This window comes from Falco peregrinus, chromosome 14 (genome assembly GCF_023634155.1).
Source record: "Falco peregrinus isolate bFalPer1 chromosome 14, bFalPer1.pri, whole genome shotgun sequence".
NCBI lineage: Eukaryota > Metazoa > Chordata > Aves > Falconiformes > Falconidae > Falco > Falco peregrinus.
Genome location: NC_073734.1, coordinates 16,927,952 through 16,943,403, shown reverse-complemented (window position 1 = coordinate 16,943,403; position 15,452 = coordinate 16,927,952). Strand labels below are relative to the sequence as shown.

General features: G+C 42.6%; 1 protein-coding gene across 3 annotated transcripts in view; it reads left to right on the top strand.

Annotated features, from left to right (window-relative positions):
- The window catches only part of MYLK3 (myosin light chain kinase 3), a 36,420-nt gene extending 21,895 nt beyond the window's left edge, over positions 1-14,525 (top strand). For all 3 annotated transcript variants that reach the window (XM_013297910.3, XM_013297908.3, XM_027783841.2), the window contains 10 exons: positions 1,968-2,527; positions 4,254-4,359; positions 5,448-5,541; positions 5,862-5,971; positions 7,215-7,356; positions 8,379-8,449; positions 9,867-9,995; positions 11,078-11,230; positions 13,061-13,193; positions 14,214-14,525. In XM_013297910.3, coding sequence (XP_013153364.1) covers positions 1,968-2,527; positions 4,254-4,359; positions 5,448-5,541; positions 5,862-5,971; positions 7,215-7,356; positions 8,379-8,449; positions 9,867-9,995; positions 11,078-11,230; positions 13,061-13,193; positions 14,214-14,285 — 1,570 coding nt within the window. In that variant the 3' untranslated portion in view covers positions 14,286-14,525. The remainder of the gene's footprint in view (positions 1-1,967; positions 2,528-4,253; positions 4,360-5,447; positions 5,542-5,861; positions 5,972-7,214; positions 7,357-8,378; positions 8,450-9,866; positions 9,996-11,077; positions 11,231-13,060; positions 13,194-14,213) is intronic.
- The last annotated feature ends 927 nt before the right edge of the window (positions 14,526-15,452 follow it).

Here is a 15,452-nt window from a genome sequence, read left to right as displayed (position 1 = left end):
AACTTTGAATTTGTAGCGGTACTTGTGAATATAGGATGGAAATCTTCCTGTGCTATGAGTGTCTGCTGGGATTACAGAACTTATTTATTTTTTTAAAAGGGAGAGAGAATGAAGAATAAATTACCAAAATGAATGAAAGTTGTCCTGATATCAGGACATAAGCTGCACAAGGGAAAGGGCTCACTGCAGACTGGCATCTGGGATATTTTTCTCCTAAGAGGCTGAGTGTAAGGATGTGGCAGAAGAAAGCAGAAGCTTCCACTACTGTGGCCTCTTCTCAGACATTCAGGAACAACTTTATGTACAGTTTATAGACATTGTCCAAACTGGTTTCTGTGGTACCGCTATGACGAGAGGGACCTCCCTGTGTTTCCCCGGTGGGTTTTGGGCTGCGGCTGGCGAGCTGCTTGCACTGCGCTGTGCTTCAGCGTCCCAGCTGCCTGCCCGAGCGCTGCCTTGGAGGCTGTGCCCGTCGTGCTGTGCCGTGAGGGTGGCTCGAGGTGTTTGCAAAGTCCTGGAGGAAGAGTTGCTGCTGCCCCTTGGAAGTTGGTGCTGGTTGATCTTGACGCCAGGTGGTGAACCTGGAGATGGGCAGCAGCTTCTGCAGCAGCTGGATGGTTTGGGCAGGGGGGTGCCTGAGCCCCAAAAGCCTTGGCTTGGGAGGAGGGAGGCTGGCAGTTAACTGGAAGGCAGAGCCTGGAGTAAGCTCCACACGGGGTACCTGGTGTGCTTTTGTGTGTGAAGTCACACGAGGGTGGTAAAGGCCTCTCTAAAATGAATGCGACTTTTAATGAAGTCTGGAAGCCCACGCCGAAGTGGCAGAAGAACATTGTGTTCCCTGCCTGGAGACTTGCCCAAGAGTCCTACTGAGTTCAGGCTGGTCTCGATAGCAGTGGAGGTGTTTGCTCCGAGCTGTGTTGGGCTGCTCTGATAGCTCACCCCAGTGCAGCTTAGGTCCATAGCACGTGCAAGGGTGGTCAAGGTGCTGAAAATTAGAATCTGCAGACTCTTACGCAAAAGCAGAAACATTTTCTTTTGTAACATCTTTTGTAATAATGTTCCTCTGCTGAAGGAAGCAAGAACTTTTGTGATAATGAGGTCCGTTCTTTCCTAGACATCAGAAATATTCTTAATTTGCTGTTATGTAAAATTTATTTTACAACCTCACAAGTTTCAGTTCAGCCCCGCTGGAATCAGACTGCGTGCTTATGACAGTTGGAGTGGTAACAGTTGACTCAAAAATTACCACACAAATGTCTTTGATGGATTTTAGGAGCAGAGACAATTGGTTTTAACCTGTATGTATTCTTCTTAGGCAACACAAGAGGAAAAAAAATGATTAGACTTTTCCAGTAGCTAGAATGCCAAGGCAACTAGTATTGGTGGAGTGAAAGAGTTTATGAAAGTTAGATTTTTAACAGAAAGCCGTGGAAAGAATGCTGTCCCTTCAGAAGATGCACACACAGGCGTTTGAGCGTGCAAGTCAGCCAGGTGGAAGAGGACTGGGATGGACCTTTGGGTCCATATAAGCAGTCACCCATTTCCATAATCAGCCTGTCACTTGTGAAGGCAATCGCTACCCTCTCTCTGCCCGGATGAGTGGTATTTTATTGACCAACCCTAACATGTGCAAAAAGTGGGTAAACTTTCACCTGTGGGATTAACGCTTTGCAGTGTGAGCATTTTTTTTTGTTGTGTTGTTTTTTTTTTGGGGGGGGGGGGGGGGCAGGGTTGTGTCTGGCAGAAGGCAAGCATATACGCAGATGAGGACACAGAAGAAGCATCAGCGTGCTTTTTGGTGCTCTTCCCTTAGTGCTGTGAGCATTTCCTGAGAGGATTTGGTACGGTTTAGATTTCTCTGACTGTAGAAACCTGAGGTTTTGGAAGTTTATGGATTTTTCTTCCCCCACAAAGTTAGAAAAGCAAGGGTAGTCACCTGCATAAAATGTCAACTGTTTGCTCTGCAGGATATCTGTCAATATGCGTATGACTGAAATGAAAGAAAAGATTGAGGTGACGCAGGAAGGAAACTTAAATGATCTGAGAGGTAAAAGTCCCAAAGTAAAATCCTCATCTTCCACATCAGCAGAAGTGGAAGGAGCCAAACAGCTGCCTGACAAGTTAAAGCTTCAACAGAGTCCTAAAATCATCAGCACCGAGCCAAAGCAAGAAGTGAAAGGGGACAATAAGCAAAATGAACTTGCACCTCGAACAGGGAAGCAACAGACATTACTCAGCCAGCCCAAACCAGGTAAAAAGGCTGAAGAGAAATCCGAATTAAAACGCAAGCCCACAACTTCACAGAGTACCTCTGCAAAGGAGCCCACAAAAGAAGTGAAAATCCATCAAGAAACGGCAAAAGCAGAAGAATCCCCAACAGATACCAACTGTGAGAGGAGAGAACCTGAGTCTGCATCTTCAGGGGGAAGTGAAAATGCTGCTCGTCAGTGTACAGGAACAGCACCGGAGGAGGCTGAGTCATTGGAAGCCAGCAAAGAGCATCCCACACAGGATGAAATGATCATCGGTAAGTTGCTTGCAGTTACTCTTGGGAACTTACGTTGAGGATTTTGTGGTACTCGTGTGGGGTGTGTGTGTGTGTGTGTGTGTATATATATACACATACATACACACACAAATGGTGGAGGAGTGCTCAGTAGACCATCTGTGTCCTGCAGTTCAAGAGCATATTGCCATGGGTGTCTTTGACTATGTAAGTAACAAGTGAATTAAAGGTTCTACAAATTTTTAACAGTAATTTTCCTTTTGAAATGTGTTTTGGGGAGAAAAGTTCTGGAAAAAATTCAGTTTTCCTTACCATAAGGAATAAATGCTTAATCTAAGAGTATGCCAACCGGGTATGCTTTAGTAGCTAGGGACTGGAGACCCAGAGAGCAGCAAAGAGTGCAGGAAAAAAAAAAAAAAAAAGAGTATCTTGCTCTGGTCTTTGTTGTGTTATGGGTCATAGATCTTTTCCCAGTTACTGTGTGAACACTTCATTGCGTTGTTTCAGGGAGTACTCTCTCCTGGCAGCACAAATGTTTGTGTGTTCTAGAAAGTACATACATGGGTAGATTTCCTGACCTGGATCTAGCTTTCTCAGCAGTGGCTGGAGATGAGTTCAATCAAGTGTTAAATTGCAGCCCGAGGTGTCTGGAGATTAATTGTAAAATTGCTTTGAACTGGGGACGCCGAAAGTGGGTTTATGGAAGCTTTACCCTAGAAAAACATGGACATTAAGTGTATCGTTGTTAACTGATTTAGCTTCCCATAAACTGATTAAACTTCAGAGTTGTCATGCTAATGTTTGCAGCTTTAACTTGGACATTGTCTGCAAAAATCTCACTGCTAGGAGAAGCTTCCTGATTTTACCAATAACTGTCATCGTTTGTCAGTGCTGTGTGTTTGTGCTGGTCTTTCCAGCTGCCATATGATGACTGAAAGATGACTGAGTGTAGTTTTTTCCGTTTCCAGATGTGTTTTTCAGGTGACCTCTTCTGTTAATGCATAAACTAAGATGCTGATTCTCTAAAGGTGTCCAGTGGCTTTACTGTAGTAAAAAAACAGGGTTGAGATACAGGAGGTGGGATCTTGTTCTCAGTTCAGGGCCCTTATTCCTCATCAATAAAATGGCATTAGCAGTATAAGTCTTGAAGTAACAGAGATTTTGGCTATTTTCAGCACCTCCCTCCTTTGGCTAGCTGCAAATGCAATGGTTTTTTTGCTTGCATGCTACTCTGAAAATAGTGAAGGAATCACATGCTTAATGTTATCCAGGTGACTTCAGTGCTGCTCTGAATTCCAGTAGCAGAAAATAATGACGGTGTGGTAGAGGAACATGAAGCAAAGAGGAAAAGATGGGAGAAAGGGTGGTGCACTTTAAAGTTCTGGTTTAAGTGTTTGCATTAGCAGCTTAGCAGCAGCGGCCAGAGGCTGGCTTGTCCAGGTGGTTCTGTTAGCCACAGCTGTTTCTCCTGCAGAGCCCCGCAGCCACAGAAGCACCAAGGGCTGCATCGGTGACACCTCTCTGAGCAACTGAGTTCATCCGTTCAGGAACAGCGATGCTGAAGGCGCGAGGAGCAAGAGAGGCTGCTTTTGTGGAGCTGTGGGTGCTGGGAGCGTGGAGGGCAGTTGAGATTTCTCATTACACTTAGCAAACACAACAAGGTCACGCGTGTGTCCTGTGTATTAGGGAGGTGACGCTGAGTGATGTGTGCAGAAACATCTCAGTGACCAGCTTGTCTCCTCTTTAGATGACAGCCCTTCCCCTCCTGCGCCTTTCGAACATCGCATTGTGAGTGTCAAGCAAACAGAGGTGACAACGTGCTACTCGGTGTGTCATCACGAAGTACTGGGGGGGTAAGTGTCCCTGTCCCTCATGCTGTACTGTTGTTGGTAGCCAAGGCATAAAGAAATACACTGGAGAGCTAGAGCTGTCTTCTTCAGGCGGCCCCAGGGCACGCGTGGCTGAGGCCCATAAAAGCTCACTGCTGCCGGACATTCATCCTTGAGACCTTTTGTGCTACCAAAATTGCTGGGTTCCTTGTATCAACTTTCTGTTGATTTTTTTTTTTTTGGGGGGGAGGCCTGTCCCTTCGGTGACTGTGATCTTGGCTGACTGTTTTTCGTGTGTGTTAGGATAATCCTGGCTGCAGCTGGTGTCATGAGACACCTGCACCCTTCAGGCAGGCAGGTCTGGAGCATCTGAAGTCAGCAAAGCCCATTAGGTCAGGCAGCTTCCAAAATCTTTTTTCCATGCTGAACTGCATGTTAAAGGAAACTAAGGGAGAAGTTTTAATTATTTTGACCTTATGTTTAGTTTTCACTCATAGGAAGACTGCAGCTGCTTCAGCCTTTGTATTCTTGTATGCTTACTTATCTGACAAGAAGGCTTGATTTACAGGTTGATCCAAGTACAAATATAGCTTAATAAGTATAAGCAATGTGATGCAATAGCAGAGAAGATGGTGTTTCAAAATCATCCCAAGGGGCATTAATGTATCTGGGCAACATGGGAGAGAATTTAGGACGCGCAAGAAATGCGGTCTGCGGAGTGGCTACAGTTACTGGTCTTACGGTCATTTAAAAAGTTATGAGATAAGGACAGAAATATTCTTGTTAATATACCCACTAACGCATCACTGAAGGACAGCGAGCGGGTACAGTTACAGAACCGAAAAAGAATATCATCAGGTCATCGTGCCGCAGTGAAATGTAGTGATGCGAGGGGGGGCATAATATTTTAATGTAAGCATCGAACAACTGGCTGGAAAGATAAAACTAATCCTTCGTAAGCTGAGAGAAAGAGGAGATTCATGCTGCCGGCCACCTGATTCTGTTCACTTTGTACTGTGCTATTTTTAATCAACGATAAGAATAGTTGTATGAAAAGTTCCTGCGGTGAGCTGTGTTAAGCCGCTTTCCCCTCTTCTCCTTGGTATCCACAGGGGGCGTTTTGGGCAAGTTCATAAGTGCACGGAAATATCGACTGGTCTCAACCTGGCAGCCAAAATCATAAAAGTGAAAGGAGCCAAAGAGAGGGTAACTATGTCGCTGTGAACCCAAGCGAGCACACGCTAAACCTGGCCTTATTGCAGGCACCTCGACGCCCCTTCCCCGGGTTGGCCCCTAAGGGGCCCCTTAGTGTTGGGTAGTACCAGACACTGTAAATCTGTTGTAGTAAGTAGCAGCTTGGCCCTTACGTAATTGTTTGTCATCTCCCATCTTTGTGATTAAACCTCCCGTTCACACGAGACCCGTGGTGTAGCTGTTACTGAGTTTTACAAATACTTGTATTTGAATATAGTGGGATTTAAGGAGCATATTTTGCTCGTTTTCTCTGATTTATTTTTATTTTTCAGGAGGAAGTAAAAAATGAAATTAACATAATGAACCAATTAAATCATGTGAATCTGATCCAGCTTTATGATGCTTTTGAAGCCAGAAATAACATCACTTTGATCATGGAATAGTAAGTTTAAAGGATTTCAGGAACTGTCAGATGTTTGGGTTTTCTCAGGTCGCTAAAGGGAATGGCGAATGATAATTCTGGGGCGTGAAGAAGGCTTGAGTGGTTTCCCAGCCTGAGAGAGAATTGATTTCATTTTTAGAAGGAAAAACAAAATATGTTTTAAAGGTAACTTCTTCAGGTTAAAACCTATATATTTGGTGAGATTACAGTTGAAACAAATGACAAGAAAGGCAGCCATCTTCGAGAGTATGGACCAATTTGCAAGGTTGCTAATGAATGGAACTTCACTATGGTTCTCTTATAATTTAAGTTTAACTCAGAGGCCCCAAGATTGTCCCTAGCTGCTGAATTACATAAAAGTGTTGTGGGTAAATAAAATCTCATATTAGGGGGAGAGTGAAGGTGAGAGACCCAGACAAGAGGACGAGTGAGGTCTTTTAAGTAGAATTAGAAAAGACCAGGAGAAAGTAGGAAGGTAATTAATTATATGCATGGTCTTCCACCTCTGAATAACTTTAGGATTAATAAAAATGTCTCCCCTTTTGAAGCTAAATAAGAATTTTAATCTGTATCAAATACGGAATTCACAAAAGGGAGTTTTCATGACGTATACCTGCTGCCTTTTCTGCGTAGTGGCGTACTGCTTTACAAAGCTTCTGCTACAGGAGTGATTGTTAATGACATGAAGGAAAAAAGGATCCAAAATAAAATATCAAATACATAATAAGTCAATTAAAATGTGTAAGTAATACCTAAAGTTTTTACCTTGGAACACCTTGTTAGAGACTATATGCCTGAGGTAATTTTCTCTTAATTTTTGTGCAGAAGTAAGTTCATTTGTTAGCTCATGTAAAATAGCTGTCACTTTGAGAAGTTTCATTTAGTAAATTTTATAGGTTGAAGACTTATTTTCTCTAGACTAGTAGGAGGAGTGAATAATAGATCCTTTGGTACTCTCTGTGGGTTCTTCAGGTCCCCATCGGATCACCAGTGGGCTGGGTTGGACGTTATTCCCCCCCAAAAAACGTTAGGAACAACTTTTCCATTTTTGAATTTATGTTGATACCTAATTTCATGCTCAGAAATAAATCTCCTGAAATCATTGAGACTACTGATACACTTTATATTGGATGTGTTGTTAGGACCCTTACCAAACTAGAGAGCCTAAGTTCCCAACTTGGAAGTAAATTGAGTGTATGAGGGATTGTAGGTGTTGTAACACTTTTCTATGTCAAAATTTTAGTCTTGATGGTGGTGAATTATTTGACCGGATCACAGATGAAAACTACAATCTAACGGAGTTGGATGCAATCCTGTTTACCAAACAGATTTGTGAAGGAGTCCACTTCTTGCACCAGCATTATATTCTCCATTTAGATCTGAAGGTCAGTAGTTTGTACTCTCTGCTTTTTAGTGATGCTGTGGTTTGGACCACCAGAGTCTTTAATTACAAAAGTAATTTCTTATTTCATGGACTTACATCGTAAAGGAATAGACTTAGTTAATTCAATAGCCACAATGAAAGGAGCTCTGGAGATTCATTACTTTTTTTTCGATGCCTGTTTGGTAGCTTGCTTAGAATAGTGAAGTGAACAGGAATCTGTGCTTTTGCGCCTCTTAAATCAGGAGTTTTTTATTCTGTGTGGAATTAAGCAATGCCCTTTTGTTATCAATGAAAAAACCACACCCAAAAACGTTTTTGGGTAGAAAATGCCTGCAGTCTCGCCTCTGCTTCCCCCTACCCACCTGTAACTGTATTCAAATACTTATTTAACCATCTTCCTATTGTTTGTACTTTTTACTGCCTGGAACTGGACTGCAGTAAAATGACAGTGTTTTCTTAATAGTCCCTTCGTAACTGGTCTTCTGGAACAGAAATAGCAACTGATTTATTTATTTTTTTTTTTTATTGCTTGTTGATACAGAACCTTACATAAATTATTAGACTGGGTTGGCCAGCAGACAGTTCTGCAGTTGTAAGTTTGGACACCGTCAGCCTGCCCATCCCCACCTTGCAAAATGCTCTTACTGGGAAAACCAAATTTTGCCTTTGTGGGCAAACCAAAAGGTGCATTTGGCACATTTCTTGTGACTTTGTATAGTTACTTTTATACTTCATGTAAGCCTCAACCATCAGACTGACTTTACTGTTTATACAGGGAAGCCTTTCTGTTTCAAAATCTGTCACCTGTGGTCAAATAGAGGAATATTGTTATACAGGAACAGAAGTTAAACTTCTTTATGGGAGATTCAAAACCAAACCTTCACTAATTTAGTATGCTAGTCAAATCCTTCTCTCCCATGATAGGAACAGAAGGAAAAGTATTATACTGAAAGTTGTCATTAAAATCTCTGAGATTTTTTTTATACCTTTGCTGTCTTAAAATACCCTCTTCTCTTTTTGTAGCCTGAAAACATACTATGTGTAAATCACACAGGAAACCAGATTAAAATAATTGACTTTGGATTAGCAAGGAGGTAAGAGTTCAGTTATGAGTTTATGTAAAAAAAAAAACCAAAATCCACAGACTTCTGGTATGTTTTGGTAGTTCTCGGGGTAATTTTGCTATGTGAATGAGCTAAGCAGTATGCTGCTGTAGGCATGAGTTTTCTGCTGTGTGCATTAATTATCTAATTACTACTCAAATAAAACTTCTGTTGGATAAAGCTGTACTGCTGTTCCAATTACCTCTAAATGATTCCCCGCGTTGAGCTTTACTCTGGGGACTCCATGAAGGCTCTTGGAGTCTTCTTGACTGCTGAGTTTTATTGTGCAGGTCCTAGCTGTGGAAATTATCTGCTAAACTCTTACACAGATAAGTTGATTGAATGGGGGGCAGGGGGGAAGCATGTTTGCAACAGGAAACCCTCAGAGAAGAGAAATGGGGACTTTTCTCCATTCTTTTTACTTTGTGCACTGTGAGAGCATGAATCAGTTCCCCTAGAATAAAAAGGAATGACTCATGTTAGTATACCAGTACGAACAATAACATTTCTGTTGCTTTTCTAAACCCTTTGAGGCTTTTCTAAAGCCAAAACCTGGCATATTCATGCATAAATGTACCTACCTGTACTTACCTGTGTGTAAGTATCTGTCCAAGGACTTATTTCTTTTAGAAGTATTTTATGAAAACAGAAATGGATATATCAAAGTTTGGGTGGATTTTTTTTTTTTTTTTTAATAGGGAGGGTAAAGATACAAACTTCAACTAAGCAGTTTTGATGACAAGATCTACCAGGAAACAGGGACGTAAAAGCAATGCTTTAATGGTTTGTTCTGTCTGTACACAAATGTGACTCCAGCTGCCATCAGTGACAGTTACTGCTGGTTCAGTCTTGTAACCTTTCCCTTTTCGGAGACAGAACAGAATCATTTTCTCCCTGCGTGGGATCACTGTATAACTTGTTACCAAGCCCAAACAATCCTTTCCAGAGTCCCACCTTAGCAGTTACACTGTGCTGGGATCTGTTACACAGCCCTTTACCCTGAGCTGCAGCCGGGTGCATCCTGCTAAGCAAATGCTCTCCAAACCTGTTTTAATGGAAGCTGCTTTATGTGTTTTTATGTTGGACAGCATCTGCTGGAAAGCATCCTGTGCAGCCTGGCAGAGAATAAAGCTGCTGTCACCCCGGGGGGTTGGCCTTTGCAGGTTTCATTGCCCTTGGTCTTCCTTCTGGTTTTCTCAGGTGAAGGGACAGCTGATGGTATATTCACCTGAAGTCACAGCAAAATTCACCAATTTATTCTTTAAAGACTTTAATGCTGTCCTGATTGCCTGGGGAGTCTGCTATGCTGGCTCTGCTGTGTTCACACAGCAAAAAGCCTGGATTTTTCGGCTTGCGCCGTGTTCCCCAGCCCGCTGCTGGCACTGATGGCTCTCTCTTTCTGGTGAAGGTACAAACCTCGTGAGAAACTGAAGGTTAATTTTGGAACTCCGGAGTTCTTGGCTCCTGAAGTGGTGAACTATGACTTTGTTTCCTTCCCAACGGACATGTGGAGTGTAGGCGTCATCACGTATATGTTGTGAGTAGCCCTGTGAGGGGTGGCGGTGGTGGCACCAAAGGGTCGGCAAGAGCACGCGGGTGCAGGGGCTCCACAGAGCAGGAGTGCTGAGCCCGGCTGGTGTGGTGCCTCCCAATTCCTTCTGTTAAACCCCCCACCCTTTAATGCGAAGGCACCTCTCTGTGCGTACAGCATCTCTCAATAACAAATAATCCTTTCAATAAATATATAAACGTTCTTCTGTACTACCTTATTCAGCAAGGTAAAATGGGTCAGGTCGCCTTTTACTCGGAAAAGTTGCCCACAGCGCGTCAGAATTTTCATTGCAATTGCATTCCTGAGGACTTGAATTAATTTTCAAATCTGCAATCTCATCATTTTAGTAGCTTGGAGTTGGTGTGCATCTGCATGGAGGCATTAACGTTGGGTGTTAGGCCACGGGTCTAAAAAATGTCATGTCACAAACAGGGCTAAAACTTTTCTCTGCTACCTGGCTAGTGGCCATGGACGGCTTCCCTGTCCCAGGGCTCTGCCTTCTGATGAGCTGACTTCATTCCAGAACCTTTCACAAATGCTTTCTGGTTTAAATCTGGATACATTCCTGGTTTAAATTTGTTAGCCAAAACCCAACTGAATGAAGTAATAAATAACTGGAGCAATAAATCTGGGCTTGGAGACTAATTGAAATAAGTATGCTGTTGTCCCCAATTCTATTTAATTCAAGCCAAATATGGATGTGGGCCTTGATTTAGGAAAGCTCTCAAGTTCCCCTAGCTTTCCTAGCTGGGAAAGTACTGAAGTGCGTACCTAGATCCCCACTGAATTAATTTCCTTGGGGATCTAGTAGCAGTGCTCCCCAGCTTAGCCGAGTGAACTGCTAGAGAGTCACGCTAGTGTTGCGGCGCTTTATTGCTCCGAACTGTCGGTTTGTCTTGGCAGGCACTGAGAAATGGAGCCCGCCATAGCCCAGAGTCTTTCCTCCCCATAAGCTAACAAGAATTATAAAGCAGGGAATTTGTAGAAGGAAAAAAAAAAAAAGGATATATAAATGGCTATAATAACTGCTCATCTTCCTCACATTTTTTCTTTTTGTTTTTTTGAAGGCTGAGTGGCCTGTCCCCATTCCTGGGAGAAACAGATGCAGAGACAATGAATTATGTTGTCAATTGCAGCTGGGATTTTGACGCAGAAGCATTTGAACAGCTATCGGAAGAAGCTAAAGACTTTATTTCCAGACTACTCGTGAAGGAGAAAAGGTACCTCTTTGTCTAATGGTGAGGACAGTAGCACCTAATGACATTATTTTGCTCCCAGCCAACTGTTGGGATTGCCACCAACAGTGAGAACTTACTATGTGACACTTTTGTGTACTGTATCTGCCCTTGCTGGGCAGTTCCTCAGCTATTCAAAAGCCTCTCATCTGAAAGGAAAATGTCTGTATACCTGGACTGAAGAAAGTCGCTTTTCACAGTAGCGTCAATACAGGCAGAACAGAGCAGATCTGAAAGGATTTGTTGTGTAGGAATCTGTCTTTAGGACTCCTTTTCTGACCAAAAGCTATTCCTGTTGTTACTTTGGATTCTTACAAGCCCTACCGCAAATTGCAAACATGCCTCTTGAATGCTATGGAGGATAGATGGAAGCTGCAGCTGTGAAAATACGCATTGTTCTCTTTTAAAAGTGGTCTGCGTGCATTTGGTAGATATTAAGAAGCATTTGGGACTGAACTCTGCATGTGGCTTCTCAGTCTTGGCTCCACTGAAATAAAAAAATGATTGCACATATGAAACAACAGGGGAGAATGAAGATGATACCGATGTCAGACCATGGCTATGGGGTTGGATAAGGGAGCAGAGAAATGTTTCTCTTGCTGAGTAGTGATACAAAACTAATCAAAACAGGAAATGATGCATAAAACAGATTGTGTGCTTGAGGGGAATTCAGAGGAGTGTGTAGAATATTAACAACTTCCAGATCATTACCTAAATCAGACAAAGCAGTTCTAGTACTAATTACATTTTGAACAGCAAGTCGTATGAAAAGCTAAGAATAAACTGAACTTGAGCATATTGCCAGCAGGAGACAGTGGAGGTTTTTTTTTTCTCAGACGCTGACGATGATTTGCTGTAAACGTGCTTTGGAGTCTTCCATTTCCCTGTGCAATGGGAATAGGGATGCCGGGGGAACACCATCCAAAGTCTCGTTAGAAGCTGTGAATGAAATGACTATGCAAGAAAGAAGGGTTGTCAGTAAGTTGGCCCAGTGTTCACCAGGTGTCTGGAGAGCCTCTGCTCTGCGACAGGCTGGGCACCTGTGCCCTCCTGGGACAGTAGGTCTGGCCTTGTGCAAGACCTGTACTTGCCTCCCCTGGCTACTGACATGAGGTGCGAGCAGGCAGGAGTTGTCTTTTCCTCATCTTCTCAGTGACAGCTCAGACCAAAGCTCAGGAGTTAGGCATAGGCTTTTGTTTTGAAAACAGGCAAGTTAAACTTTTTTTCTCAACACCTCTCCCAGGATTTCCTCTATTACCATTTATTTCTCAAGGCATTTTGGATAGGCCTTCGCATTTGGGCCTGATGATGAATGTCAGGATATAATGTGTGCTTAGCTTGAACCAAGTTTACAGTGACTAGACAACTGTGCTTTTTAAATGTGGGGCACAGAATAAGCCTGCACTATCAGGACAGACAGGTAACACCACAAATACTATTTTTCTGTATGCACTGATTCTCTTAGGGAAGTTCTGCATTCACATAACAAAATGATGCATCAACTCGCAAACCTGTACAGCTACTTTGAAGGAAAAAAACCCCCACTCACATCCAAACCCAAATGTTAAAAAGGCAAAATACTGTGTTTAACCACAGCTCACAGCTTTTCACACCACTTACCCTTGACATTGGTGAGTGCAGGATGTCATTAGGGTTCTGTGCACTGGGATGAACAGCACCTCAGGAGGCATCTCCACTCACTCACGTTGGTTCATTTCAGGCAGTTTCTTTATCACCAATATTCAGGAGCACAGGGCAGTGAGAAAATGGCAGTTTGGGTAGCTGGGCTTACATGACGGTTTTCCTCTCCTGCAGCTGCCGGATGAGTGCGACACAGTGTCTGAAGCACGAGTGGTTGAATGATCTACCTGCCAAAGCCAAGAAGTCCAAGCTGCGCCTGAAGTCCCAGTTGTTGCTGCAGAGTTACATGGCTCACAGAAAATGGAAGGTAAAGAGACAAAGTCTGGCAAATCTACTTCCAGAGGGAAAAGCAGCTCAACACAGGCAGAGCTATTCCTTCCTTTTTTTGTATGTTGGCTTACTTGTGCCCACAGGCTTCCTTCTTGTAAACACGAGTTTAGAAAGTCTATTTGCAGTTGTAAATTAAGGTTTTGGTGTCGTCGTCCCCTCCCCGCCCCCCCCCCCCGCAGAATGATATTGCTTTTGTTTTTAGCAAGTTGGTTTCAATTTTTGTTCCTTCTGATAGGTGTTTATTTTTACACTTTTTTATTTTCTTACAAGTTGAGACTTCAGATGCTACTCAGCATATATGCAATGTTCTTTGTCTTCATATTAGATGTTTTCCATTCACAACAGCTGCATTGTTCTGCTGTAGGGTTATAATGTAAGGCAGCTTTGTGCCTCCCACTGCAGAGAGTAGGGGTGGGAGAGACAAAAAGTTAGGCTTAAACCCATCCAGAGAACTCTTCAGGACCTTTCTGATAACCCCATGCTCCCTCAGAACTAAATATTTACAAGAAGAAGCGCTAGGTAAGAATTTATGTTTAAGTTTCTACTGGATTGTAGATAATTGATCCTGAAAGGTGAACACAGTAATCTTGTTACAAAGAAGCCTGTGGGAATGTGAAGAAAACTCGTGAGGACCGTTTCCTTTCGTCACTGGAGAGTTGTAATTCCCTGCCATGGAGTTAGACCAGAGGCTTACACTTTTTTCACTTCTGCACTCCAGCTGTTTGGTCATATACTTCTGCACACTTGCATTTTAAAAAGTAGGTGATGTAAAGATTTATACAATTCATAATGATGCTTCAGAAGTTCACAGGACCAGCAGTCTGTTCTGCAGTAACCAGTGACTCTCCAGTACAAACCCGTTCTGGACTGCAGTCCACACAAGGTGTAGGTCACTAGAGGTAGATGGATTTCCCAAGAAGAAAAATCTGTGCCAGCCACAGCAAAGGTCCTTTAGCTCAGTTGCACTCATGCTTGGACTGTTCTCTTTTGTTCACAGAAACATTTTTATGTGGTGGCTGCTGCTAACAGGCTGAAGAGATTTCAGAGTATGTCGGTCAAGCTTGCATAAGCTCGTATGAAGCATCTACTGCTCTTAGAAATGGACGTGAAGACATGGAAGAAGGGACTCAGTATCTTCAATAATTTGAATCCTCTGGTTTATAATATAAAGTTTTGGGTCTGTCCTCTTCAAACATTATGTGTGTTAGTGCTAAGGTTCCAGAAGTGCCTCAGGAACAGGCACTGAAATAATTACTAAAAGCAGAAGCTACCTTGTTTGTTTTTACAGATTTTCAGTTGTTGTACATAGTAATGGAAAAAAAAAAAAAAAAAAAAAAGGCTGTTACTGGGGCTGACTTCTTGCTGAACGCTTTGATTCTGCGGAGTGTTGTTGGTGTGTTTACATCAGAACATACCTTGTCAGTTTTCTGGTTTCTCACAGCAAGCATGGGATCCCTAAAGACTTTCTTCATCACTGATGTATGTCATCAGTTTTAGAGCACTGCCACAACAGTGGCACAATTTTTCCCTCGCATGTTTGTTACTTAGAACAAAAGATATCGGATATCCTGCTCGTCTGTGATTTTTTTGGGGAAAAAAAAAAAAAAAAAGACTACTTTTTTCCCCCAAACATGATGATGATTCAGTGCAACTACTCAGAGTTGAATGGTTTGGTTTGTTACTTTTTTTAACTCTAGCCTGCCCTTTAAAATATAGTCACTGCATAGCTAGGGAATATGAGGAATCCTGGTTTGAAGCAACTTGAGTCAGTCGGTCCATTGATGCTTTTTCTTATGGTGAGTTGAATTGAGCTGAATGGATTGAGCTTTTGGAAGGAGATAGGTGAAACTGCCACAAATAAATCACCTAATAACCATTCTGTCTATGCAAAAAGATCTTCTTTGGTCCAGAAAAGAAGAAATTTCCAGACATCATTTTGTATGTATTTAAAACTTGTGAGTGCTTCTTACTGGCTGTAAGTGCAGCCCATAGTTTTCTAAGTTTTAGTTTGAGGATTTTTTTCTTCTCTCTGACAGTTGTAATGAAGTCTGAGAAGCTGATACGGTGTGATATGCAAAATAGGTTTTAATGCTGTTCAGTGGCAGGGAAAGTGTTGCCAGACTCAGCCTTTAGTCCAGTTAGGAGGCTGAAGCCCTTCTTTCCCCTGACTTTGCTCTTGAACGTTAAATGTTTTCTTCACACTACTAACTAACTTTTGGATTTAAAATTTTTTCCT